We start from the raw sequence: 26,957 nt of genomic DNA on the forward strand, positions 1-26,957 counted from the left end.
TCACAGTGACACTGGAGTGTGTTGTTGGTTCACAGTGACACTGGAGTGAGGTGGTGGTGGTGGTTCACATTGACACTGGAGTGTGTGGTGGTGGTGGTGGTTCACAGTGACACTGGAGTGTGGTGGAGGTGGTGGTGGTTCACAGTTACACTGGAGTGTGGTGTTGGTGGTTCACAGTGACACTGGAGTTGTGGTGGTGGTGGTGGTTCTATCAATGACACTGGAGGTGTGGTGGTGGTCGTGGTGGTTCAACAGTGACACTGGAGTGTGGTGGTGGTGGGTCACAGTGACACTGGAGGTGTGGTGGTGTGTGTTCACAGTGACACTAGAGTGTGATGGTGGTGGTGGTGGTTCACAGTGACACTGGAGTGTGGTGGTGGTGGTTCACAGTGACACTGGAGTGTGGTGGTGGTGGTGGTTCACAGTGACACTGAGTGTGGTGGTGGTGGTTCACAGTGACACTGGAGTGTGGTGGTGTTGGTGGTTTTCACAGTGACACTGGAGTGTGGTGGTGGTGGTGGGTTCACAGTGACACTGGGTAGTGGTGGTGGTGGTGGTGGTTAACAGTGACACTGGAGTGTGGTGGTGTTGGTGGTTCTACAGTGACACTGGAGTGTGGTGAGTGTTGGTGGTGTCAACAGTGACACTGGAGTGTGGGTGGTGGTGGTTGGTGCATTACTTAGAGTGACACTGGAGTGTGGTGGTGGTGGTTGGTTCACAGTGACATCTGAAGAGTGTGGTGGGTGTGGTGGTTCACAGTGACTACCTGGAGGTGTGGTGGGGTTGGTGGTTTCACAGTGACACTGGAGTGGTGGTGGTGGTGGTTGGTGGTTCACAGTGACACTAGGAGTCGTGGTGTGGTGTTGGTGGGTTCACAGTGTACACTGGAGTGTGGTGGTGGTTGGTTCTACTCTAAGTGACACTGGGAGGTGTGGTGGTGGTTCACAGTGACACTGATGTGGTGTTGGTGGTTCACAGTGACACCTGGATGTGGTGGTGTGGTGGTGTGGTTCATAGTGACACTGGAGTAGTGGATGGTGGTGGATGGTTCACAAGTGACCCTGGAGTGTGGTGGTGTGGTGGTGGTTCACAGTGAACTGGAGTGTGGTGGTTGGTGGTTCACAGTGACACTGGAGTGTGGTGGTGTGGTGGTTCACAGTGCACTGGAGTGTGGTGGTTGGTGGTTCACAGTGACACTGGAGTGTGTGTGGTGGTGTGTTCACAGTGACACTGGAGTGTGGTGGTGGTGGTTCACAGTGACCCGTGAGTGTGGTGGTGGTGGTGGTGGTTCACAGTGACACTGGAGTGTTGTGTTGGTGGTTCACAGTGACACTGGAGTGTGGTGGTGGTGGTTCACAGTGACACTGGAGTGGTGGTGGTGGTGGTTCACAGTGACACTGGAGTGTGGTGTAGGGTTGTAGTTCACAGTGACACTGGAAGTGGTGGTGGTGGTGGGTGTTCACAGTGACAATGGAGTGTGGTGGTGGTTGTTGGTCGTTCACATTGGACACTGGAGTGTGGTGGTGGTGGTGGTGGTTCACAGTGACACTGGAGTGTGGTGGTGTTGGTGGTCACAGTGACACTGGAGTGTGGTGGTGGTGGTTCACAGTGACACTGGAGTGAGGTGGTGGTGGTGGTCACAGTGACACTGGAGTGTGGTGTTGTTGGTTCACAGTGACACTGGAGTGAGGTGGTGGTGGTGGTTCACATTGACACTGGAGTGTGGTGGTGGTGGTGGTTCACAGTGACACTGGAGTGTGGTGGAGGTGGTGGTGGTTCACAGTGACACTGGAGTGTGGTGTTGGTGGTTCACAGTGACACTGGAGTGTGGTGGTGGTGGTGGTTCACAATGACACTGGAGTGTGGTGGTGGTGGTGGTGGTTCACAATGACACTGGAGTGTGGTTTGTGGTGGTGGTTCACAGTGACACTGGAGTGTGTGGTGGTGGTGGTTCACAGTGACACTAGAGTGTGATGGTGTGTGGTGGTGGTTCACAGTGACACTGGAGTGTGGTGGTGGTGGTTCACAGTGACACTGGAGTGTGGTGGTGGTGGTGGTTCACAGTGACACTTGAGTGTGGTGGTGGTGGTTCACAGTGACACTGGAGTGTGGTGGTGTTGGTGGTTCACAGTGACACTGGAGTGTGGTGGTGTTGGTGGTTCACAGTGACACTGGAGTGTGGTGGTGGTGGTGGTTTACAGTGACACTGGAGTGTGGTGGTGGTGGTGGTTTACAGTGACACTGGAGTGTGGTGGTGTTGGTGGTTCACAGTGACACTGGAGTGTGGTGGTGTTGGTGGTTCACAGTGACACTGTAGTGTGGTGGTGGTGGTTCACAGTGACACTGGAGTGTGGTGGTGGTGGTGGTGGTTCACAGTGACACTGGAGTGTGGTGGTGGTGGTTCACAGTGACACTGTAGTGTGGTGTTGGTGGTTCACAGTGACACTAGAGTGTGGTGGTGGTGGTGGTGGTTCACAGTGACACTGGAGTGTGGTGTTGGTGGTTTCAAAGTGACACTGGAGTGTGGTGGTGTTGGTGGTTCACAGTGACACTGTAGTGTGTGGTGTTGGTGGTTCACAGTGACACTGGAGTGTGGTGGTGTTGGTGGTTCAGAGTGACACTGGAGTGTGGTGGTGTTGGTGGTTCACAGTGACACTGGAGTGTGGTGGTGTTGGTGGTTCAGAGTGACACTGGAGTGTGGTGGTGTTGGTGGTTCACAGTGACACTGGAGTGTGGTGGTGGTGGTTCACAGTGACACTGGAGTGTGGTGGTGTTGGTGGTTCACAGTGACACTGGAGTGTGGTGGTGGTGGTTTCACAGTGACACTGGAGTGTGGTGGTGGTGTTGGTGGTTCACAGTGACACTGGAGTGTGGTGGTGGTGGTTCACAGTGACACTGGAGTGTGGTGGTGGTGGTTCACAGTGACACTGGAGTGTGGTGTTGGTGGTTCACAGTGACACTGGAGTGTGGTGTTGGTGGTTCATAGTGACACTGGAGTGAGGTGGTGATGGTTCACAGTGACACTGGAGTGTGGTGGTGGTGGTGGTGGTTCACAGTGACACTGGAGTGTGGTGTTGGTGGTTCACAGTGACACTGGAGTGTGGTGTTGGTGGTTCACAGCGACACTGGAGTGTGGTGTTGGTGGTTCACAGTGACACGTACTGTAGTGTGGTGTTGGTGGTTCACAGTGACACTGGAGTGTGGTGTTGGTGGTTCACAGTGGACACTGGAGTATTGTGTTGGTGGTTCACAGTGACACTGGAGTATTGTGTTGGTGGTTCACAGTGACACTGGAGTGTGGTGGTGGTGGTGGTTCACAGTGACACTGGAGTGAGGTGATGGTGGTTCACAGTGACACTGGAGTGTGGGTGTTGGTGGTTCACAGTGACACTGGAGTGTGTGTGGTGTTGGTTCACAGTGACACTGGAGTGTGGTGGTGGTGGTTCACAGTGACACTGAGTGTGGTGATGGTGGTTCACAGTGACACTGGAGTGTGGTGGTGTTGGTTCACAGTGACACTGGAGTGTGGTGGTGTTGGTTCACAGTGACACTGGAGTGTGGTGATGGTGGTTCACAGTGACACTGGAGTGTGGTGTTGGTGGTTCACAGTGACACTGGAGTGTGGTGGTGTTGGTGGTTCACAGTGACACTGGAGTGTGGTGGTGTTGGTGGTTCACAGTGACACTGGAGTGTGGTGGTGGTGGTGGTTCACAGTGACACTGGAGTGAGGTGATGGTGGTTCACAGTGACACTGGAGTGTGGTGTTGGTGGTTCACAGTGACACTGGAGTGTGGTGGTGGTGGTTCACAGTGACACTGGAGTGTGGTGTTGGTAGTTCACAGTGACACTGGAGTGTGGTGTTGGTGGTTCACAGTGACACTGGAGTGTGGTGTTGGTGGTTCACAGTGACACTGGAGTGTGGTGGTGTTGGTGGTTCACAGTGACACTAGAGTGTGGTGGTGTTGGTGGTTCACAGTGACACTGGAGTGTGGTGGTGGTGGTGGTTCACAGTGACACTGGAGTGTGGTGGTGTTGGTGGTTCACAGTGACACTGGAGTGTGGTGGTGTTGGTGGTTCACAGTGACACTGGAGTGTGGTGGTGGTGGTTCACAGTGACACTGGAGTGTGGTGGTGTTGGTGGTTCACAGTGACACTGGAGTGAGGTGGTGGTGGTGGTTCACAGTGACACTGGAGTGAGGTGGTGGTGGTGGTTCACAGTGACACTGGAGTGTGGTGGTGGTGGAGGTTCACAGTGACACTGGAGTGTGTTGGTGGTGGTTCACAGTGACACTGGAGTGTGGTGGTGGTGGTTCACAGTGACACTGGAGTGTGGTGGTGGTGGTGGTGGTTCACAGTGACACTGGAGTGTGGTGGTGTTGGTGGTTCACAGTGACACTGGAATGTGGTGGTGGTGGTTCACAGTGACACTGGAGTGAGGTGGTGGTGGTGGTTCACAGTGACACTGGAGTGTGGTGTTGTTGGTTCACAGTGACACTGGAGTGAGGTGGTGGTGGTGGTTCACATTGACACTGGAGTGTGGTGGTGGTGGTGGTGGTTCACAGTGACACTGGAGTGTGGTGGAGGTGGTGGTGGTTCACAGTGACACTGGAGTGTGGTGTTGGTGGTTCACAGTGACACTGGAGTGTGGTGGTGGTGGTGGTTCACAATGACACTGGAGTGTGGTGGTGGTCGAGTGGTTCACAATGACACTGGAGTGTGGTTGTGGTGGTGGTTCACAGTGACACTGGAGTGTGGTGGTGGTGGTTCACAGTGACACTAGAGTGTGATGGTGGTGGTGGTGGTTCACAGTGACACTGGAGTGTGGTGGTGGTGGTTCACAGTGACACTGGAGTGTGGTGGTGGTGGTGGTTCACAGTGACACTGGAGTGTGGTGGTGGTGGTTCACAGTGACACTGGAGTGTGGTGGTGTTGGTGGTTCACAGTGACACTGGAGTGTGGTGGTGTTGGTGGTTCACAGTGACACTGGAGTGTGGTGGTGGTGGTGGTTCACAGTGACACTGGAGTGTGGTGGTGTTGGTGGTTCACAGTGACACTGGAGTGTGGTGGTGTTGGTGGTTCACAGTGACACTGGAGTGTGGTGGTGTTGGTGGTTCACAGTGACACTGGAGTGTGGTGGGTGGTGGTGGTTCACAGTGACACTGGAGTGTGGTGGTGGTGGTGGTGGTTCACAGTGACACTGGAGTGTAGTGGTGTGTTGGTGGTTCACAGTGACACTGGAGTGTGGTGGTGGTGGTGGTGGTTCACAGTGACACTGGAGTGTGGTGGTGGTGGTTCACAGTGACACTGGAGTGTGGTGTTGGTGGTTCACAGTGACACTGGAGTGTGGTGGTGTTGGTGGTTCACAGTGACACTGGAGTGGTGGTGGTGGTGGTGGTTCACAGTGACACTGGAGTGTGGTGGTGGTGGTGGTTCACAGTGACACTGGAGTGTGGTTGTGGTGGTTCACATTGACACTGGAGTGTGGTGGTGGTGGTTCACAGTGACACTGGAGTGTGGTGGTGGTGGTGGTTCACAGTGACACTGGAGTGTGGTGGTGGTGGTTCACAGTGACACTGGAGTGTTGTGTTGGTGGTGGTTCACAGTGACACTGGAGTGTGGTGGTGGTGGTTCACAGTGACCCTGGAGTGTGGTGGTGGTGGTGGTGGTTCACAGTGACACTGGAGTGTTGTGTTGGTGGTTCACAGTGACACTGGAGTGTGGTGGTGGTGGTTCACAGTGACACTGGAGTGTGGTGGTGGTGGTTCACAGTGACACTGGAGTGTGGTGTTGGTGTTGGTAGTTCACAGTGACACTGGAGTGTGGTGGTGGTGGTGGTGGTTCACAGTGACACTGGAGTGTGGTGGTGGTGTTGGTAGTTCACAGTGACACTGGAGTGTGGTGGTGGTGGTGGTGGTTCACAGTGACACTGGAGTGTGGTGGTGTTGGTGGTTCACAGTGACACTGGAGTGTGGTGGTGGTGGTTCACAGTGACACTGGAGTGAGGTGGTGGTGGTGGTTCACAGTGACACTGGAGTGTGGTGTTGTTGGTTCACAGTGACACTGGAGTGAGGTGGTGGTGGTGGTTCACATTGACACTGGAGTGTGGTGGTGGTGGTGGTTCACAGTGACACTGGAGTGTGGTGGAGGTGGTGGTGGTTCACAGTGACACTGGAGTGTGGTGTTGGTGGTTCACAGTGACACTGGAGTGTGGTGGTGGTGGTGGTTCACAATGACACTGGAGTGTGGTGGTGGTCGAGTGGTTCACAATGACACTGGAGTGTGGTTGTGGTGGTGGTTCACAGTGACACTGGAGTGTGGTGGTGGTGGTTCACAGTGACACTAGAGTGTGATGGTGGTGGTGGTGGTTCACAGTGACACTGGAGTGTGGTGGTGGTGGTTCACAGTGACACTGGAGTGTGGTGGTGGTGGTGGTTCACAGTGACACTGGAGTGTGGTGGTGGTGGTTCACAGTGACACTGGAGTGTGGTGGTGTTGGTGGTTCACAGTGACACTGGAGTGTGGTGGTGTTGGTGGTTCACAGTGACACTGGAGTGTGGTGGTGGTGGTGGTTCACAGTGACACTGGAGTGTGGTGGTGGTGGTGGTTCACAGTGACACTGGAGTGTGGTGGTGTTGGTGGTTCACAGTGACACTGGAGTGTGGTGGTGGTGGTGGTTCACAGTGACACTGGAGTGTGGTGGTGGTGGTGGTGGTTCACAGTGACACTGGAGTGTGGTGGTGGTGGTGGTTCACAGTGACACTGGAGTGTAGTGGTGGTGTTGGTGGTTCACAGTGACACTGGAGTGTGGTGGTGGTGGTGGTGGTTCACAGTGACACTGGAGTGTGGTGGTGGTGGTTCACAGTGACACTGGAGTGTGGTGTTGGTGGTTCACAGTGACACTGGAGTGTGGTGGTGTTGGTGGTTCACAGTGACACTGGAGTGTGGTGGTGGTGGTGGTGGTTCACAGTGACACTGGAGTGTGGTGGTGGTGGTGGTTCACAGTGACACTGGAGTGTGGTTGTGGTGGTTCACATTGACACTGGAGTGTGGTGGTGGTGGTTCACAGTGACACTGGAGTGTGGTGGTGGTGGTGGTTCACAGTGACACTGGAGTGTGGTGGTGGTGGTTCACAGTGACACTGGAGTGTTGTGTTGGTGGTGGTTCACAGTGACACTGGAGTGTGGTGGTGGTGGTTCACAGTGACCCTGGAGTGTGGTGGTGGTGGTGGTGGTTCACAGTGACACTGGAGTGTTGTGTTGGTGGTTCACAGTGACACTGGAGTGTGGTGGTGGTGGTTCACAGTGACACTGGAGTGTGGTGGTGGTGGTTCACAGTGACACTGGAGTGTGGTGTTGGTGTTGGTAGTTCACAGTGACACTGGAGTGTGTTGGTGGTGGTGGTGGTTCACAGTGACACTGGAGTGTGGTGGTGGTGTTGGTAGTTCACAGTGACACTGGAGTGTGGTGGTGGTGGTGGTGGTTCACAGTGACACTGGAGTGTGGTGGTGGTGGTGGTGGTTCACAGTGACACTGGAGTGTGGTGGTGGTGGTGGTTCACAGTGACACTGGAGTGTGGTGGTGGTGGTTCACAGTGACACTGGAGTGTGGTGGTGGTGGTGGTTCACAGTGACACTGGAGTGTGATGGTGGTGTTGGTAGTTCACAGTGACACTGGAGTGTGGTGGTGGTAGTGGTGGTTCACAGTGACACTGGAGTGTGGTGGTGGTGGTGGTGGTTCACAGTGACACTGGAGTGTTGTGTTGGTGGTTCACAGTGACACTGGAGTGTGGTGGTGGTGGTGGTGGTTCACAGTGACACTGGAGTGTGGTGGTGGTGGTGGTTCACAGTGACACTGGAGTGTGGTGGTGGTGGTTCACAGTGACACTGGAGTGTGGTGGTGGTGGTTCACAGTGACACTGGAGTGTGGTGGTGGTGGTTCACAGTGACACTGGAGAGTGGTGGTGGTGGTGGTTCACAGTGACACTGGAGTGTGGTGGTGGTGGTGGTTCACAGTGACACTGGAGTGTGGTGTTGGTGGTTCACAGTGACACTGGAGTGTGGTGGTGTTGGTGGTTCACAGTGACACTGGAGTGTGGTGGTGGTGGTGGTTCACAGTGACACTGGAGTATGGTGTTGGTGGTTCACAGTGACACTGGAGTGTGGTGGTGGTGGTGGTTCACAGTGACACTGGAGTGTGGTGGTGTTGGTGGTTCACAGTGACACTGGAGTGTGGTGGTGGTGGTTCACAGTGACACTGGAGTGTGGTCGTGGTGGTGGTGGTTCACAGTGACACTGGAGTGTGGTGTTGGTGGTTCACAGTGACACTGGAGTGTGGTGTTGGTGGTTCACAGTGACACTGGAGTGTGGTGGTGGTGGTCCACAGTGACACTGGAGTGTGGTGTTGGTGGTTCACAGCGACACTGGAGTGTGGTGTTGGTGGTTCACAGCGACACTGGAGTGTGGTGTTGGTGGTTCACAGTGACACTGGAGTGTGGTGGTGGTGGTTCACAGTGACACTGGAGTGTGGTGGTGGTGGTTCACAGTGACACTGGAGTGTGGTGTTGGTGGTTCACAGTGACACTGGAGTGTGGTGTTGGTTTTTCACAGCGACACTGGAGTGTGGTGTTGGTGGTTCACAGTGACACTGGAGTGTGGTGTTGGTTTTTCACAGCGACACTGGAGTGTGGTGTTGGTGGTTCACAGTGACACTGGAGTGTGGTGGTGGTGGTTCACAGTGACACTGGAGTGTGGTGTTGGTGGTTCACAGTGACACTGGAGTGTGGTGTTGGTGGTTCACAGTGACACTGGAGTGTGGTGGTGGTGGTTCACAGTGACACTGTAGTGTGGTGTTGGTGGTTCACAGTGACACTGGAGTGTGGTGTTGTTGATTCACAGTGACACTGGAGTGTGGTGTTGGTGGTTCACAGTGACACTGGAGTGTGGTGGTGGTGGTTCACAGTGACACTGTAGTGTGGTGTTGGTGGTTCACAGTGACACTGGAGTGTGGTGCTGTTGATTCACAGTGACACTGGAGTGTGGTGTTGGTGGTTCACAGTGATACTGGAGTGTGGTGGTAGTGGTTCACAGTGACACTGGAGTGTGGTGGTGTTGGTGGTGGTTCACAGTGACACTGGAGTGTGGTGGTGGTGGTTCACAAAGACACTGGAGTGTGGTGGTGGTGGTTCACAGTGACACTGGAGTGTGGTGGTGTTGGTGGTGGTTCACAGTGACACTGGAGTGTGGTGGTGGTGGTTCACAAAGACACTGGAGTGTGGTGGTGGTGGTTCACAGTGACACTGGAGTGTGGTGGTGGTGGTTCACAGTGACACTGGAGTGTGGTGGTGGTGGTTCACAGTAACACTGGAGTGTAGTGTTGGTGGTTCACAGTGACACTGGAGTGTGGTGTTGGTGGTTCACAGTGACACTGGAGTGTGGTGTTGGTGGTTCACAGTGACACTGGAGTGTGTTGGTGGTGGTTCACAGTGACACTGGAGTGTGGTGTTGGTGGTTCACAGTGACACTGGAGTGTGGTGTTGGTGGTTCACAGTGACACTGGAGTGTGGTGTTGGTGGTTCACAGTGACACTGGAGTGTGGTGGTGTTGGTGGTTCACAGTGACACTGGAGTGTGGTGGTGGTTCACAATGACACTGGAGTGTGGTGGTGGTGGTTCACAGTGACACTGGAGTGTGGTTGTGGTGTTGGTGGTTCACAGTGACACTGGAGTGTGGTGGTGGTGGTGGTGGTGGTGATCCACAGTGACACTGGAGTGTGGTGTTGGTGGTTCACAGCGACACTGGAGTGTGGTGTTGGTGGTTCACAGCGACCCTGGAGTGTGGTGTTGGTGGTTCACAGTGACAATGGAGTGTGGTGTTGATGGTTCACAGTGACACTGGAGTGTGGTGGTGGTGGTTCACAGTGACACTGGAGTGTGGTGGTGGTGGTTCACAGTGACACTGGAGTGTGGTGTTGGTGGTTCACAGTGACACTGGAGTGTGGTGTTGGTTTTTCACAGCGACACTGGAGTGTGGTGTTGGTGGTTCACAGTGACACTGGAGTGTGGTGGTGTTGGTGGTTCACAGTGACACTGGAGTGTGGTGGTGGTGGTTCACAGTGACACTGTAGTGTGGTGTTGGTGGTTCACAGTGACACTGGAGTGTGGTGTTGGTGGTTCACAGTGACACTGGAGTGTGGTGGTGTTGGTGGTTCACAGTGACACTGGAGTGTGGTGTTGGTGGTTCACAGTGACACTGGAGTGTGGTGGTGGTGGTTCACAGTGACACTGGAGTGTGGTGGTGGTGGTTCACAGTGACACTGTAGTGTGGTGGTGGTGGTTCACAGTGACACTGGAGTGTGGTGTTGGTGGTTCACAGTGACACTGTAGTGTGGTGTTGGTGGTTCACAGTGACACTGTAGTGTGGTGGTGGTGGTTCACAGTGACACTGTAGTGTGGTGTTGGTGGTTCACAGTGACACTGTAGTGTGGTGGTGGTGGTTCACAGTGACACTGGAGTGTGGTGGTGTTGGTGGTTCACAGTGACACTGGAGTGTGGTGTTGGTGGTTCACAGTGACACTGTAGTGTGGTGTTGGTGGTTCACAGTGACAATGGAGTGTGGTGTTGTTGATTCACAGTGACACTGGAGTGTGGTGTTGGTGGTTCACAGTGACACTGTAGTGTGGTGTTGGTGGTTCACAGTGATACTGGAGTGTGGTGGTAGTGGTTCACAGTGACACTGGAGTGTGGTGGTGTTGGTGGTGGTTCACAGTGACACTGGAGTGTGGTGGTGGTGGTTCACAAAGACACTGGAGTGTGGTGGTGGTGGTTCACAGTGACACTGGAGGGTGGTGGTGGTGGTTCACAGTGACACTGGAGTGTGGTGGTGGTGGTTCACAGTAACACTGGAGTGTAGTGTTGGTGGTTCACAGTGACACTGGAGTGTGGTGTTGGTGGTTCACAGTGACACTGGAGTGTGGTGTTGGTGGTTCACAGTGACACTGGAGTGTGTTGGTGGTGGTTCACAGTGACACTGGAGTGTGGTGTTGGTGGTTCACAGTGACACTGGAGTGTGGTGTTGGTGGTTCACAGTGACACTGGAGTGTGGTGTTGGTGGTTCACAGTGACACTGGAGTGTGGTGTTGGTGGTTCACAGTGACACTGGAGTGTGGTGGTGGTGTTGGTGGTTCACAGTGACACTGGAGTGTGGTGGTGGTTCACAATGACACTGGAGTGTGGTGGTGGTGGTTCACAGTGACACTGGAGTGTGGTTGTGGTGTTGGTGGTTCACAGTGACACTGGAGTGTGGTGGTGGTGGTGTTGGTGGTTCACAGTGACACTGGAGTGCGGTTGTGGTGGTGGTTGTTCACAGTGACACTGGAGTGTGGTGGTGGTGGTTCACAGTGACACTGGAGTGTGGTGGTGGTGGTTCACAGTGACACTGGAGTGTGGTGGTGGTGGCTCACAGTGACACTGGAGTGTGGTGTCAACCACACTCTATGGCACTACCCACCAATGGCACTGTCCACCAATGGCACTGTCCACCAATGGCACTGTCAACCAATGGCACTGTCCACCAATGGGACTGCCAATTAATGGCACTGTCCACCAATCCAGCAATGAAACTGTCCACCAATGGCACTGTTCATCAATGACAATGTCCACATAAGGCATTGTCACTATGGCACTATCCACATATGGCATTGTCACTATGGCACTTTTCACTACTCCCTCCAGTGAAAACAAAAGTATTTAATATGATACATAATCACTTACGACTCTATGGTCCTAAAGCATCTCAACATCACACAATGCTTCCCACCACAGCCGCCTTGATCAGGAGGACCCTGACGGCATTACCAAGAAATTAGTAAGTCAATATATTATTGGTTATTGAGTCAATATGATTGACTTCCCAGTAGTGTTGAAGTGTGTTGTTAACGAGGCTGTTGTGACTCTCAGGAGAGGACCTGTGGGTTTAACAACACAGCACCACCCATCACAACACAGCACCACCCATCATAACACAGCACCACCCATCACAACACAGCACCAACCATCATAACACAGCACCACCCATCACAACACAGCACCACCCATCACAACACAGCACCACCCATCATAACACAGCACCACCCATCACAACACAGCACCACCCATCACAACACAGCACCACCCATCACAACACAGCACCACCCATCACAACACAGCACCACCCATCATAACACAGCACCATCACAACACAGCACCACCCATCATAACACAGCACCAACCATCACAACACAGCACCAACCATCATAACACAGCACCACCCATGACAACACAGCACCACCCATCACAACACAGCACCACCCATCACAACACAGCACCACCCATCACAACACAGCACCACCCATCACAACACAGCACCACCCATCATAACACAGCACCATCACAACACAGCACCACCCATCATAACACAGCACCAACCATCATAACACAGCATCACCCATCATAACACAGCACCAATTATCATAACACAGCACCACCCATCATAACACAGCACCAACCATCATAACACAGCACCAACCATCATAACACAGCACCACCCATCATAACACAGCACCAACCATTATAGCACAGCACCAACCATCATAACACAGCACCACCCATCATAACACAGCACCAACCATCATAACACAGCACCAACCATCATAACACAGCACCAACCATCATAACACAGCACCAACCATCATAACACAGCACCAACCATCATAACACAGCACCACCCATCATAACACAGCACCAACCATCATAACACAGCACCACTCATCACAACACAGCACCAACCATCATAACACAGCACCACCCATCATAACACAGCACCACCCATCATAACACAGCACCACCCATCATAACACAGCACCAACCATCATAACACAGCACCACCCATCACAACAATATACCAACCATCACAACACAGCACCACCCATCACAACACAGCACTACCCATCACAACACAGCACCATCACAACACAGCACCACCCATCACAACACAGCACCAACCATCACAAAACAGCATCATCACAACACAGCACCATCACAACACAGCACCATCACAACACAGCACCATCACAACACTGCACCACCCATCACAACACAGCACCAACCATCACAACACAGCACCATCACAACACAGCACCATCACAACATAGCACCATCACAACACAGCACCATCACAACACAGCACTACCCATTATAACACAGCACTACCCATCATAACACAACACCACCCACTATAACGCAGCACCACCCATCACAACACAGCACCACCAATCACAACACAGCACCATCACAACACAGCACCATCACAACACAGCACTACCCATTATAACACAGCACTACCCATCATAACACAACACCACCCACTATAACGCAGCACCACCCATCACAACACAGCACCACCAATCACAACACAGCACCATCACAACACAGCACCATCACAACACAGCACTACCCATTATAACACAGCACTACCCATCATAACACAACACCACCCACTATAACGCAGCACCACCCATCACAACACAGCACCACCAATCACAACACAGCACCATCACAACACAGCACCATCACAACACAGCACTACCCATCATAACACAGCACTACCCATCATAACACAACACCACCCACTATAACGCAGCACCACCAATCACAACACAGCACCACCAATCACAACACAGCACCATCACAACACAGCACCATCACAACACAGCACCACCCATCACAACACAGCACCATCACAACACAGCACCACCCATCACAACACAGCACCACCCATCACAACACAGCACCATCACAACACAGCACTACCCATCACAACACAGCACTACCCATTATAACACAGCACCACCCACCACAACACAGCACCACCCATCACAACACAGCACCATCCATCACAACACAGCACCACCCATCACAACACAGCACCACCCATCATAACACAGCATCACCCATCATAACACAGCACCAACCATCATAACACAGCACCACCCATCACAACACAGCACCACCCATCACAACACAGCACCACCCATCACAACACAGCACCAACCATCATAACACATCACCACCCATCATAACACAGCACCACCCATCATAACACAGCACCAACCATCATAACACAGCACAACCCATTAAAACACAACACCACCCATCACAACACAGCACCATAACAACACAGCATCACCCATCATAACACAGCACCACCCATCATAACACAGCACCAACCATCATAACACAGCACCACCCATCACAACAATATACCAACCATCACAACACAGCACCACCCATCACAACACAGCACTACCCATCACAACACAGCACAAATTATCACAACACAGCACCACCCATCACAACACAGCACCATCCATTACAACACAGCACCACCCATCACAACACAGCACCACCCATCACAACACAGCACCATCCATCACAACACAGCACCACCCATCACAACACAGCACCATCCTTCACAAGACAGCACCATCTATCACAACAGAGCACAAATCATCACAACACAGCACCACCCATCACAACACAGCACCACCCATCACAACACAGCACCACTCACCACATCACAACACCATCCTTCACAGTACTGCACAAATCATCACAATACAGCACAACCCATCACAACACAGCACCAACCATCACAACACAGCACCACCCATCACATCACAGCACCACCCATCACAACACAGCACCACCCATCACAACACAGCACCACTCACCACATCACAGCACCATCCTTCACAGTACTGCACAAATCATCAAAATACAGCACAACCCATCACAACACAGCACCAACCATCAGAACACAGCACCACCCATCACATCACAGCACCACCCATCACAACACAGCACCACCCATCACAACACAGCACCACCCATCACAACACAGCACCACCCATCACAACACAGCACCACCCATCACAACACAGCACCACCCAAAAAGGCTATATATCCCTAATTTTTATTTTCTGTTTTTCATCATTGATTCAAGAAAATACATTTCCATATTCAAGTTACATTTCCAATACACAAAATACATTTTCTGACGTGTTTACACATGTCGTTCAGCGACACATAACGACGGTGTTCTTAGACACGACGGCAGCACGACACTCAGACGTTGAGTGAGATGAATTCTTCATCGTCGTTTTGTTGATGGTGTTTAAGGGTCTTGAAGAATGTGATTGTGTTAGATGTGAAGCCCAGACAATCTGAAGCTAGTGAGAGTGTGCTTGAAGGATACTTTGGGTCTTGATGTGTGCGTGCGTGTGTGTGTGTGTGCGTGTGTGTGTGTGTGTGCGTGTGTGTGTGTGTGTGCGTGTGTGAGAGTAGGCACCTGTTTGCCTCGCAGCGACCAACAGGTGTCACCGGCTGTATATAACTGTTGCTTACCACACACGTATCATCCACTCACCCGTTTGGACATGGATCCATCGATACCATACTGCCTCTCGATGTCCAGCAGGTGTCCCCCTTGTGGCAGGTGGACGGTGGTGCAGATGGAACGCGTGCCTGAGGCGTCATCCTTCTTCTCCCGCTGGCGGAGGCCGATGGGAGTGTACTTGTAACCGTAGGCTGACGGCCAACTCATTTCGGGCGAGTGTAGCGGAGTTGTTAGTGAGAGAGGAAGAGCCTTGTGCACGCGCTGACTTTCTGGGCAACACTGAACGACCCTAGGCACTGTGCCACACCTCCTTGGCACCACTCCACCTGCTGCCACAACCCCGCCCACCGCCCACCGCCCGCCTCAGAATCATTCGGGCGCCGCCAATGCCTTTCGCGACGGTATCCAACGGTGGGTTTGAAGCTGTTTGAACGTTGGACAGAGCAACATGGCGGCTAAAGGCCTGTGCTCACAGCAGGAGAGTATTTCTGGCAGGTTGTGTCCGTTACACTTCAAGTCTCACACGCTCTCGAACGCTGTAACACGATTTCGTTGGGGCAAGATGGTGTGGGGGCGCTGGTGGGGGTGAGTGAAGCCTTGTGGGAGAGTATGGGAGAGTGGTAGTGGGAGGGAGAGAGGGTGGGAGGGAGAGAGAGGGTGGGAGAGGGCCAGGGAGGCTACGACACCCTCGCTAACACCTATTACAGTCACCTTCCTCACCGTCTCATGTTCGCCGGCCTCCACAGTAAGCACCACCCACATCCCAAGCTACTCTCCCAGGCTAAACCCTCCCACACTCACTTCCCCTCCCACAGCAACCTCTAGTGGCCTCGACGGGGGACACAAGCCCTGAGGGCCCCCATCTCTAGTGGCCTCGACGGGGGACACAAGCCCTGAGGGCCCCCTCCTCTAGTGGCCTCGACGGGGGACACAAGCCCTGAGGGCCCCCATCTTTAGTGGCCTCGACGGGGGACACAAGCCCTGAGGGCCCCCTCCTCTAGTGGCTTCGACGGGGGACACAAGCCCTGAGGGCCCCCATCTCTAGTGGCCTCGACGGGGGACACAAGCCCTGAGGGCCCCCATCTCTAGTGACCTCGACGGGGCACACAAGCCCTGAGGGCCCCCATCTCTAGTGGCCTCGACGGGGCACACAAGCCCTGAGGGCCCCCCTCCTCTAGTGGCCTCGACGGGGCACACAAGCCCTGAGGGCCCCCATCTCTAGTGGCCTCGACGGGGGACACAAGCCCTGAGGGCCCCCATCTCTAGTGACCTCGACGGGGCACACAAGCCCTGAGGGCCCCCATCTCTAGTGGCCTCGACGGGGGACACAAGCCCTGAGGGCCCCCTCCTCTAGTGGCCTCGACGGGGGACACAAGCCCTGAGGGCCCCCATCTCTAGTGGCCTCGACGGGGGACACAAGCCCTGAGGGCCCCCATCTCTAGTGACCTCGACGGGGCACACAAGCCCTGAGGGCCCCCATCTCTAGTGGCCTCGACGGGGCACACAAGCCCTGAGGGCCCCCCTCCTCTAGTGGCCTCGACGGGGCACACAAGCCCTGAGGGCCCCCATCTCTAGTGGCCTCGACGGGGGACACAAGCCCTGAGGGCCCCCATCTCTAGTGACCTCGACGGGGCACACAAGCCCTGAGGGCCCCCATCTCTAGTGGCCTCGACGGGGGACACAAGCCCTGAGGGCCCCCATCTCTAGTGACCTCGACGGGGCACACAAGCCCTGAGGGCCCCCATCTCTAGTCCTCTAGTGGCCTCGACGGGGCACACAAGCCCTGAGGGCCCCCATCTCTAGTGACCTCGACGGGGCACACAAGCCCTGAGGGCCCCCATCTCTAGTGGCCTCGACGGGGGACACAAGCCCTGAGGGCCCCCATCTCTAGTGGCCTCGACGGGGGACACAAGCCCTGAGGGCCCCCTCCTCTAGTGGCCTCGACGGGGGACACAAGCCCTGAGGGCCCCCATCTCTAGTGGCCTCGACGGGGGACACAAGCCCTGAGGGCCCCCATCTCTAGTGGCCTCGACGGGGGACACAAGCCCTGAGGGCCCCCTCCTCTAGTGGCCTCGACGGGGCACACAAGCCCTGAGGGCCCCCATCTCTAGTGACCTCGATGGGGCACACAAGCCCTGAGGGCCCCCTCCTCTAGTGGCCTCGACTAGGGACAGCAAGCTCTGCACTTTTTCAACTTTAATTGTATGCCTCACAAGGTACACATTCCAGGCCGGTGCTGCGCATTCCAGCATTGACCTAACAAGAGTTATATGAAGATTGCCTTGAAATTCCTAAGTCAGGTTTAGAAGCGACGTTGCAAACGTTCTCCAGCCTCCCGCATGCATATCACGCTGCCTGTGTTGGTATCTGCAGGCCAATTATTCTCGCTTCCTCTGCAAATAAACTTCCCGAAAGGATGATGCTAACTCATCTCCCACGTAAAATAAGTTGTCATCTATGGGAAAGGATTGACGGATGTTGTTTTTAAAGAATTAAACCAACCAAGTGAATGTTCCATTATTTAGCGAATGATACAGGCAAGTACTCTGTGATTGTTGATCTCAAATGAGCAGCAAATCCAAGATGAGTTGAACGCTTGGACGTCAGGAAAAAGGATCCTACAACGGATTGAAAACTATCTCATAGGAAGGAAAGCTAAAATTATTTTTGCCAAACTAATCTCAAACACAATGAAGAAGAACTTGTGACCCATCAATGAGGCTTAAGACACACTATCCAGCATCTTAAAAGCATTCCTTTCTAATATTGAGCTTCAGGAATTGATACAGCAAGTAGTACATGGACATAATGTCCTGCTACAAGCCTCGACATTTGTACAGATACAACAGGCAATTCAGCTTCTTAGAAGGAAATATTTTGGACTTAGAATCGTCCCACCAGTAGAGAACAAGATAAAAATTACTGTTATCAACTCGTATGAGACATATAAAGTTCACCAAAGTTCACTTTGCGAAGATGCAAAGGTCTTGAAACCCTGAGGACCTGACATGAACATATGACTCCCTAAGCCACACGTAACTGACAGAGGACTTCACAGACCTCCTGTCCATTATTAACGATACTCTATATGACTAGCTCTGTCAACGGCGCCATCCTGCCTTCCCGGCTTGGCACCCTCATGCGGTCATTACTCGTCTCTGGCGATATGAAAAAGATAGAAGCATTAGGCCTTGACTGCCATTCTTAGAGTTCCAAAGTCTGCCAAAACCCCGCATCTGCGACAACAAGTAACTCTCCCCACTATTTAAACGGAAGCAAGCAATTGGATGTCGAATATACTCAGAAGTTTGCCGAAGGCTCGACTTAATGATAATGTCAAGGGAGTAATTGAAGGGTGTGCTAATTACAGAAGGAAGTAGGACAAAGACAGGGGCGAGATTAATTGGCTACCACGAAGAATTCCACCTGCTTGAACAAGCCCGCGAGCACAAGAATGTAAGGATGTCACCTCCCTGGGAGGACGACCCGTGTGAGAATGTTGTAATCAAGAAGATGACAACATATCAACATGTTCCCAGGAGAACTGGTGGACATGTGGTCCCGTCATCATGACCTCAAGATGATGACACTGGTTGCCAGATTCAGTGACTGATTATGTAACAAGGTTACCACCTGAGGCTTCCCCTTCTTCCCAACGACCCTTACCCCTTGCTCCCCTAGGACCCTTACCCCTTGTTCCCTAGGACCCTTATCCTTGTTCCCTAGGACCCTTATCCCTTGCTCCCTGGGACCCTTACCCTTGTTCCCTAGGACCCTTACCCTTGTTCCCTAGGACCCTTACCCTTGTTCCCCAGGACCCTTACCCTTGTTCCCCAGGACCCTTACCCTTGTTCCCCAGGACCCTTACTCCCCCAGGACCCTTACCCTTGTTCCCCAGGATCCTTACTCCCCCAGGACCCTTACCCTTGTTCCCCAGGACCCTTACCCTTGTTCCCCAGGACCCTTACCCTTGTTCCTCAGGACCCTTACCCTTGTTCCCCAGGGCCCTTACCCTTGTTCCTCAGGACCCTTACCCTTGTTCCCCAGGGCCCTTACCCTTGTTCCCCAGGACCCTTACCCTTGTTCCCCAGGACCCTTACCCTTGTTCCCCAGGACCCTTACCCCTTGCTCCTCCAGGACCCTTACCCTTGTTCCCCAGGACCCTTACCCTTGCTCCCCAGGACACTTACCCCTTGTTCCCCAGGACCCTTACCCTTGTTCCCCAGGACCCTTACCCTTGTTCCCCAGGACCCTTACCCTTGTTCCCCAGGACCCTTACCCTTGTTCCCCAGGACCCTTACCCTTGTTCCCCAGGACCCTTACCCTTGTTCCCCAGGACCCTTACCCTTGTTCCCCAGGACCCTTACCCCTTGCTCCTCCAGCACCCTTACCCTTGTTCCCCAGGACCCTTACCCTTGTTCCCCAGGACCCTTACCCTTGTTCCCCAGGACCCTTACCCTTGTTCCCCAGGACCCTTACCCTTGTTCCCCAGGACCCTTACCCTTGTTCCCCAGGACACTTACCCTTGTTCCCCAGGACACTTACCCTTGTTCTCCATATTCTTATATTCCTTACTTGATAAGAAACTTAAATAATGAACTGTTCGAAATTGGTTTTCGAACGAGGTGAGGTGTTGCCAGTCGACAGGACTGAGCCGTCTTGACCTGTATTCTCATTGGTCGGCGGGAGCAGTAGGTGTGATGTGAACTGGTAGTTCTGTCTTGGTCGTGTAGATGGCAGGACCGACCTAATTGTCATCTGACTGTTGGTAGTTGGATGAGACTGTTTGATATGTAGTGCTTCAGCGATATCTAATCTCCATTTGACGCAAAATCTGACACTGATTTCAGTGCTGTGGGTCAGGATATCTCACTTCGTGGTTGTGCGTTAAAGTGAGGTTATATTTAGATCAGCTCAGCTGTTTGTGCATTGTGAAACATACCTTGAAGATGATGCTGTTGTTGTCTTGTCTATATATTGAGATCCTTGGAGCTAACAGTTCGCGAAGGACAAGAGTGATGTGGAAGGACACCTGACGCCTCGGTGCGGGGTCATAGGGCACCTCCTGGCTGTGTAAGGGTCATGGCACCCATATTGGATTAAGAGGGGCACAGACGTGACCCTCTTCACCCCCCTTCCTCCACTGATTGGCTGGTCCCAGTCACTAGTGGTGTGTGTTGACTGGTACACCTGTGGTCCACGTGGTCCAGGGGGGGGGGAGGGGGCAGGGGGGTCTTGTCTAGGTTTTTGGTCTAGTGGTACTGGTTGGTGTGGTGGGGTGGTTGCATGAATTGTGGTAGTTCACCGCCACTCAGATGCATTTAATTGTCACCTCCTAGGGAACAAGGGTAAGAATACAATACATCTAGTATACAATACAATACAATACAATACAATACAATACACCTCGATAGTTGAGCGATTGTACACACCAACACACTCAATGTATGAAAATGGGGTTGAATACAACTGACTACACAATCACCAAATTGAAGGTACCTTTCAAAGTGCTACTTCCGCCCCCTAGTATTGTATTCTTCCGCCCCCTAGTATTGTATTCTTCCGCCCCCTAGTATTGTATTCTTCCGCCCCCTAGTATTGTATTCTTCCGCCCCCTAGTATTGTATTCTTCCGCCCCCTAGTATTGTATTCTTCCGCCCCCCTAGTATTGTATTCTTCCGCCCCCTAGTATTGTATTCTTCCGCCCCCTAGTATTGTATTCTTCCGCCCCCTAGTATTGTATTCTTCCGCCCCCTAGTATTGTATTTACCCTTCACCAAGACGAGTACTAGCGTCTGGTAACAATCCTGATTGTTGCCTGTTATACAATCCTCGACTCTCCTGAAGAGCATTACAATTGAACTACAACTACTTATTAGGATACTAACTACCTACACTACTACTACCAACCACCGTACTAGCAGAACTAGCTACACCACAACTACCAACCACCGTACTAGCAGAACTACCTACACCACAACTACCAACCACCGTACTAGCAGAACTAGCTACACCACAACTACCAACCACCGTACTAGCAGAACTACCTACACCACAACTACCAACCACCGTACTAGCAGAACTAGCTACACTGCAACTACCAACCACCGTACTAGCAGAACTAGCTACACCACAACTACCAACCACCGTACTAGCAGAACTACCTACACCACAACTACCAACCAACCAGTACTAGCAGAACTACCTACACTGCTACTACCAACCACCGTACTAGCAGAACTAGCTACACCACAACTACCAACCACCGTACTAGCAGAACTACCTACACCACAACTACCAACCACCGTACTAGCAGAACTACCTACACCACAACTACCAACCACCGTACTAGCAGAACTAGCTACACCACAACTACCAACCACCGTACTAGCAGAACTACCTACACTACTACTACCAACCACCGTACTAGCAGAACTAGCTACACCACAACTACCAACCACCGTACTAGCAGAACTACCTACACCACAACTACCAACCACCGTACTAGCAGAACTACCTACACTACTACTACCAACCACCGTACTAGCAGAACTACCTACACCACAACTACCAACCACCGTACTAGCAGAACTACCTACACCACAACTACCTACCACCGTACTAGCAACACCACAACTACCAACCACCGTACTAGCAACACCACAACTACCAACCACCGTACTAGCAGAACTACCTACACCACAACTACCAACCAACCAGTACTAGCAGAACTACCTACACTGCTACTACCAACCACCGTACTAGCAGAACTAGCTACACTACTACTACCAACCACCGTACTAGCAGAACTACCTACACCACAACTACCAACCACCGTACTAGCAGAACTACCTACACTACTACTACCAACCACCGTACTAGCAGAACTACCTACACTACTACTACCAACCACCGTACTAGCAGAACTAGCAACACCACAACTACCAACCACCGTACTAGCAGAACTACCTACACCACAACTACCAACCACCGTACTAGCAGAACTACCTACACCACAACTACCAACCACCGTACTAGCAGAACTACCTACACCACAACTACCAACCACCGTACTAGCAGAACTACCTACACCACAACTACCAACCACCGTACTAGCAGAACTACCTACACCACAACTACCAACCACCGTACTAGCAGAACTACCTACACCACAACTACCAACCACCGTACTAGCAGAACTACCTACACCACAACTACCAACCACCGTACTAGCAGAACTACCTACACCACAACTACCAACCACCGTACTAGCAGAACTACCTACACCACAACTACCAACCACCGTACTAGCAGAACTACCTACACCACAACTACCAACCACCGTACTAGCAGAACTACCTACACCACAACTACCAACCACCGTACTAGCAGAACTACCTACACCACAACTACCTACCACCGTACTAGCAGAACTAGCTACACTGCAACTACCAACCACCGTACTAGCAGAAGTACCTACACCACAACTACCTACCACCGTACTAGCAGAACTACCTACACCACAACTACCAACCACCGTACTAGCAGAACTACCTACACCACAACTACCAACCACCGTACTAGCAGAACTACCTACACCACAACTACCAACCACCGTACTAGCAGAACTAGCTACACCACAACTACCAACCACCGTACTAGCAGAAGTACCTACACCACAACTACCAACCACCGTACTAGCAGAACTACCTACACCACAACTACCTACCACCGTACTAGCAGAACTACCTACACCACAACTACCAACCACCGTACTAGCAGAACTACCTACACCACAACTACCAACCACCGTACTAGCAGAACTAGCTACACCACAACTACCAACCACCGTACTAGCAGAAGTACCTACACCACAACTACCAACCACCGTACTAGCAGAACTACCTACACCACAACTACCTACCACCGTACTAGCAGAACTACCTACACCACAACTACCAACCACCGTACTAGCAGAACTACCTACACCACAACTACCAACCACCGTACTAGCAGAACTAGCTACACCACAACTACCAACCACCGTACTAGCAGAAGTACCTACACCACAACTACCAACCAACCAGTATACCGCAAAAATATAGTGGGCACGCCAGCCACATACCTTATAAATCCTAATATCCCTCCGGCCAGATATCTGATACCCTATAACCTCAGCCAACTACAGAGAGTTGGAGAGGATAGCCAAACAGCTTCAGCACCTTGGAGGTGATCTTAAGGATAAAGGAATGTGTGTTAACTTTCAAGAAAAAATTCTCCTCATGGGGCAAGAATATATATGTGATTCTTCGCTCTCTCAGGTCACTACTGAGAGAGACACTACTCTCTCTCTCTCTCTCTCTCTCTCTCTCTCTCTCTCTCTCTCTCTCTCTCTCTCTCTCTCTCTCTCTCTCTCTCTCTCTCTCTCTCTCTAAACTAACTGACTCGTGTTTGGCTTAGGGTCAACTGAAGAAAAAACTCCCACACCAATAGTGCCACGGACCATCAAGGCAACACCCACAGTGCCACGGACCATTAGGGCAACACCCACAGTGCCACGGACCATCAGAACAACACCCACAGTGCCACGGACCATCAGGGCAACACCCACAGTGCCACGGACCATCAGGATGTGAGAGTGTGGGTGTCCTGGATGCTTGAAGAATTGAAAGCTCAGTGGGGGCTTAGGGCACTCTCAGAGGCTGGCACTCTCAGAGCCTGGCACTCTCAGAGCCTGGCACTCTCAGAGGCTGGCACTCTCAGAGGCTGGCACTCTCAGAGGCTGGCACTCTCAGAGGCTGGCACTCTCAGAGGCTGGCACTCTCAGAGCCTGGCACTCTCAGAGGCTGGCACTCTCAGAGCCTGGCACTCTCAGAGCCTGGCACTCTCAGAGCCTGGCACTCTCAGAGCCTGGCACTCTCAGAGCCTGGCACTCTCAGAGCCTGGCACTCTCAGAGCCTGGCACTCTCAGACGCTGGCACTCTCAGAGGCTGGCACTCTCAGAGCCTGGCACTCTCAGAGCCTGGCACTCTCAGAGGCTGGCACTCTCAGAGGCTGGCACTCTCAGAGCCTGGCACTCTCAGAGGCTGGCACTCTCAGAGGCTGGCACTCTCAGAGGCTGGCACTCTCAGAGCCTGGCACTCTCAGAGGCTGGCACTCTCAGAGCCTGGCACTCTCAGAGGCTGGCACTCTCAGAGCCTGGCACTCTCAGAGGCTGGCACTCTCAGAGGCTGGCACTCTCAGAGGCTGGCACTCTCAGAGCCTGGCACTCTCAGAGGCTGGCACTCTCAGAGGCTGGCACTCTCAGAGCCTGGCACTCTCAGAGCCTGGCACTCTCAGAGCCTGGCACTCTCAGAGCCTGGCACTCACAGAGGCTGGCACTCACAGAGCCTGGCACTCTCAAAGACTATGGTTCTCTGAATCTGGTGACCAACTCAGTCTTGTTGGTCCCCGGACAACACCCGTGGACCCCGGGGCTGGTTCACAGACCCCACAGGTTCCCCAGAGATGCCTGGTTCACAGACCCCACAGGTTCACAGACCCCACAGGTTCCCCAGAGATGCCTGGTTCACAGACCCCACAGGTTCCCCAGAGATGCCCGGTTCACAGACCCCACAGGTTCACAGACCCCACAGGTTCACAGACCCCACAGGTTCACAGAGCCCCGTGGTTCACAGAGCCCCGTGGTTCACAGAGCCCCGTGGTTCACAGAGCCCCTGGAGGGATGGTGTTGCTCCTGGCTTCAAGAATGTGTGGAAGGTGCCTGTGATTGGCTCCCCCGGGGCGGGAAACACACAGGTAGAGACAATGACTCTCCCCCAAGACCTCTCTCTCTCTCCCTCACTCTCCCTCCTTCTCTCTCTCTCTCCCTCACTCTCCCTCCTTCTCTCTCTCTCTCCCTCCCTCCTCTCTCCCTCACTCTCCCTCCTTCTCCCTCCTCCTCCTCCTCCTCCTCCTCCTCCTCCTCCTCCTCCTCCTTCATCCTTGCTACCAGGGCGTGACGTAACAACGGAACAATTTGGCTAAATGAAAATAGATGTTAGACTTGTTGGGGCGGTATGTTAGATTACTTGTGTACACGTACGTTCACACGCCCACGCACACGTACACACACACACACACACACACACACACACACACACACACACACACACACACACACACACACACACACATACACACACTGGCAACAGGGAAACTGCCAGAAATTTGGAAAGCAGCTAACGTAGTTCCGATATACAAGAAGGGGGATAGACAGGAGGCACTGAACTACAGGCCAGTGTCCCTAACCTGCATACCATGCAAGCTGATGGAGAAGATTGTGCGAAAAAAACTAGTGGAGCATCTGGAGCGAAGGAACTTTGTAACACAGCATCAACACGGGTTCAGGGATGGCAGGTCCTGCCTCACAGGCTTACTTGAATTCTACGACCAGGCAACAAAAATAAGGCAAGAAAGAGAAGGGTAGGCAGACTGCATATTTTTGGATTGTCAGGAAGCCTTAAGCAACAGGAGACAACGAGTCAGTGTGAGGGGTGAGGTCTCAGATTGGCGAGACGTTACGAGTGGAGTACCGCAGGGGTCAGTCCTTGGACCTATACTGTTTCTGGTATATGTAAATGATCTCCCAGAGGGTATAGAATCGTTTCTCTCAATGTTTGCCGATGATACAAAAATTATGAGGAGGATTGAAACTGAGGACGATAGTAGAAGGCTACAAGATGACCTAGACAGACTGAGTGAATGGGCCAACAAATGGCTGTTGAAATTCAACCCGAGTAAATGCAAAGTAATGAAACTAGGCAGTGGAAACAGGAGGCCAGACACAGGATACAGCATAGGAGATGAAGTACTTAATGAAACGGACAGAGAGAAAGATCTAGGAGTTGATATCACACCAAACCTGTCTCCTGAAGTCCTCATAAAAAGAATAACGTCTGCGGCATATGCGAGGCTGGCTAATATCAGAACAGCCTTCAGGAACCTGTGTAAGGAATCATTCAGAATCTTGTATACCACATATGTAAGACCAATCCTGGAGTATGCGGCCCCAGCATGGAGCCCGTACCTTGTCAAGCACAAGACGAAGCTGGAAAAAGTCCAAAGGTATGCCACTAGACTAGTCCCAGAACTAAGAGGCATGAGTTACGAGGAAAGGCTGCGGGAAATGCACCTTACGACACTGGAAGACAGAAGAGTAAGGGGAGACATGATCACAACCTACAAAATCCTCAGAGGAATCGACCGGGTAAACAAGGATAAACTATTCAACACTGGCGGGACGCGAACAAGGGGACACAGGTGGAAACTGAGTACCCACATGAGCCACAGAGACGTAAGAAGGAACTTTTTCAGTGTCAGAGTAGTTAACAGATGGAATGCATTAGGCAGTGATGTGGTGGAGGCTGACTCCATACACAGTTTTAAATGTAGATATGATAGAGCCCAGTAGGCTCAGGAATCTGTACACCAGTTGAATGACAGTTGAGAGGCGGGACCAAAGAGCCAAAGCTCAACCCCCGCAAGCACA

General features: G+C 52.7%; 1 protein-coding gene across 6 annotated transcripts in view; it reads right to left on the bottom strand.

Annotated features, from left to right (window-relative positions):
- Nucleotides 1–15,728, bottom strand: part of LOC123757471 (uncharacterized) — a 63,474-nt gene extending 47,746 nt beyond the window's left edge. For 4 of the 6 annotated variants that reach the window (XR_006772752.2, XR_006772754.2, XM_045741131.2 and 1 more), the window contains exon 1: nt 15,458–15,727. Coding sequence is in view for 4 of the 6 variants with exons in the window: in XM_045741131.2 (XP_045597087.1) it covers nt 15,458–15,634 (177 nt within the window). In the remaining 2 variants the exon portion in view is untranslated. Of the gene's footprint in view, nt 1–15,457 lie in introns of all 6 variants that reach the window. The other 2 variants (XM_045741128.2, XM_045741129.2) reach the window with 1 other exon arrangement.
- Between the last annotated feature and the right edge of the window lie 11,229 nt (nt 15,729–26,957).

Source organism: Procambarus clarkii, chromosome 19, assembly GCF_040958095.1.
Source record: "Procambarus clarkii isolate CNS0578487 chromosome 19, FALCON_Pclarkii_2.0, whole genome shotgun sequence".
Classification (NCBI taxonomy): domain Eukaryota; kingdom Metazoa; phylum Arthropoda; class Malacostraca; order Decapoda; family Cambaridae; genus Procambarus; species Procambarus clarkii.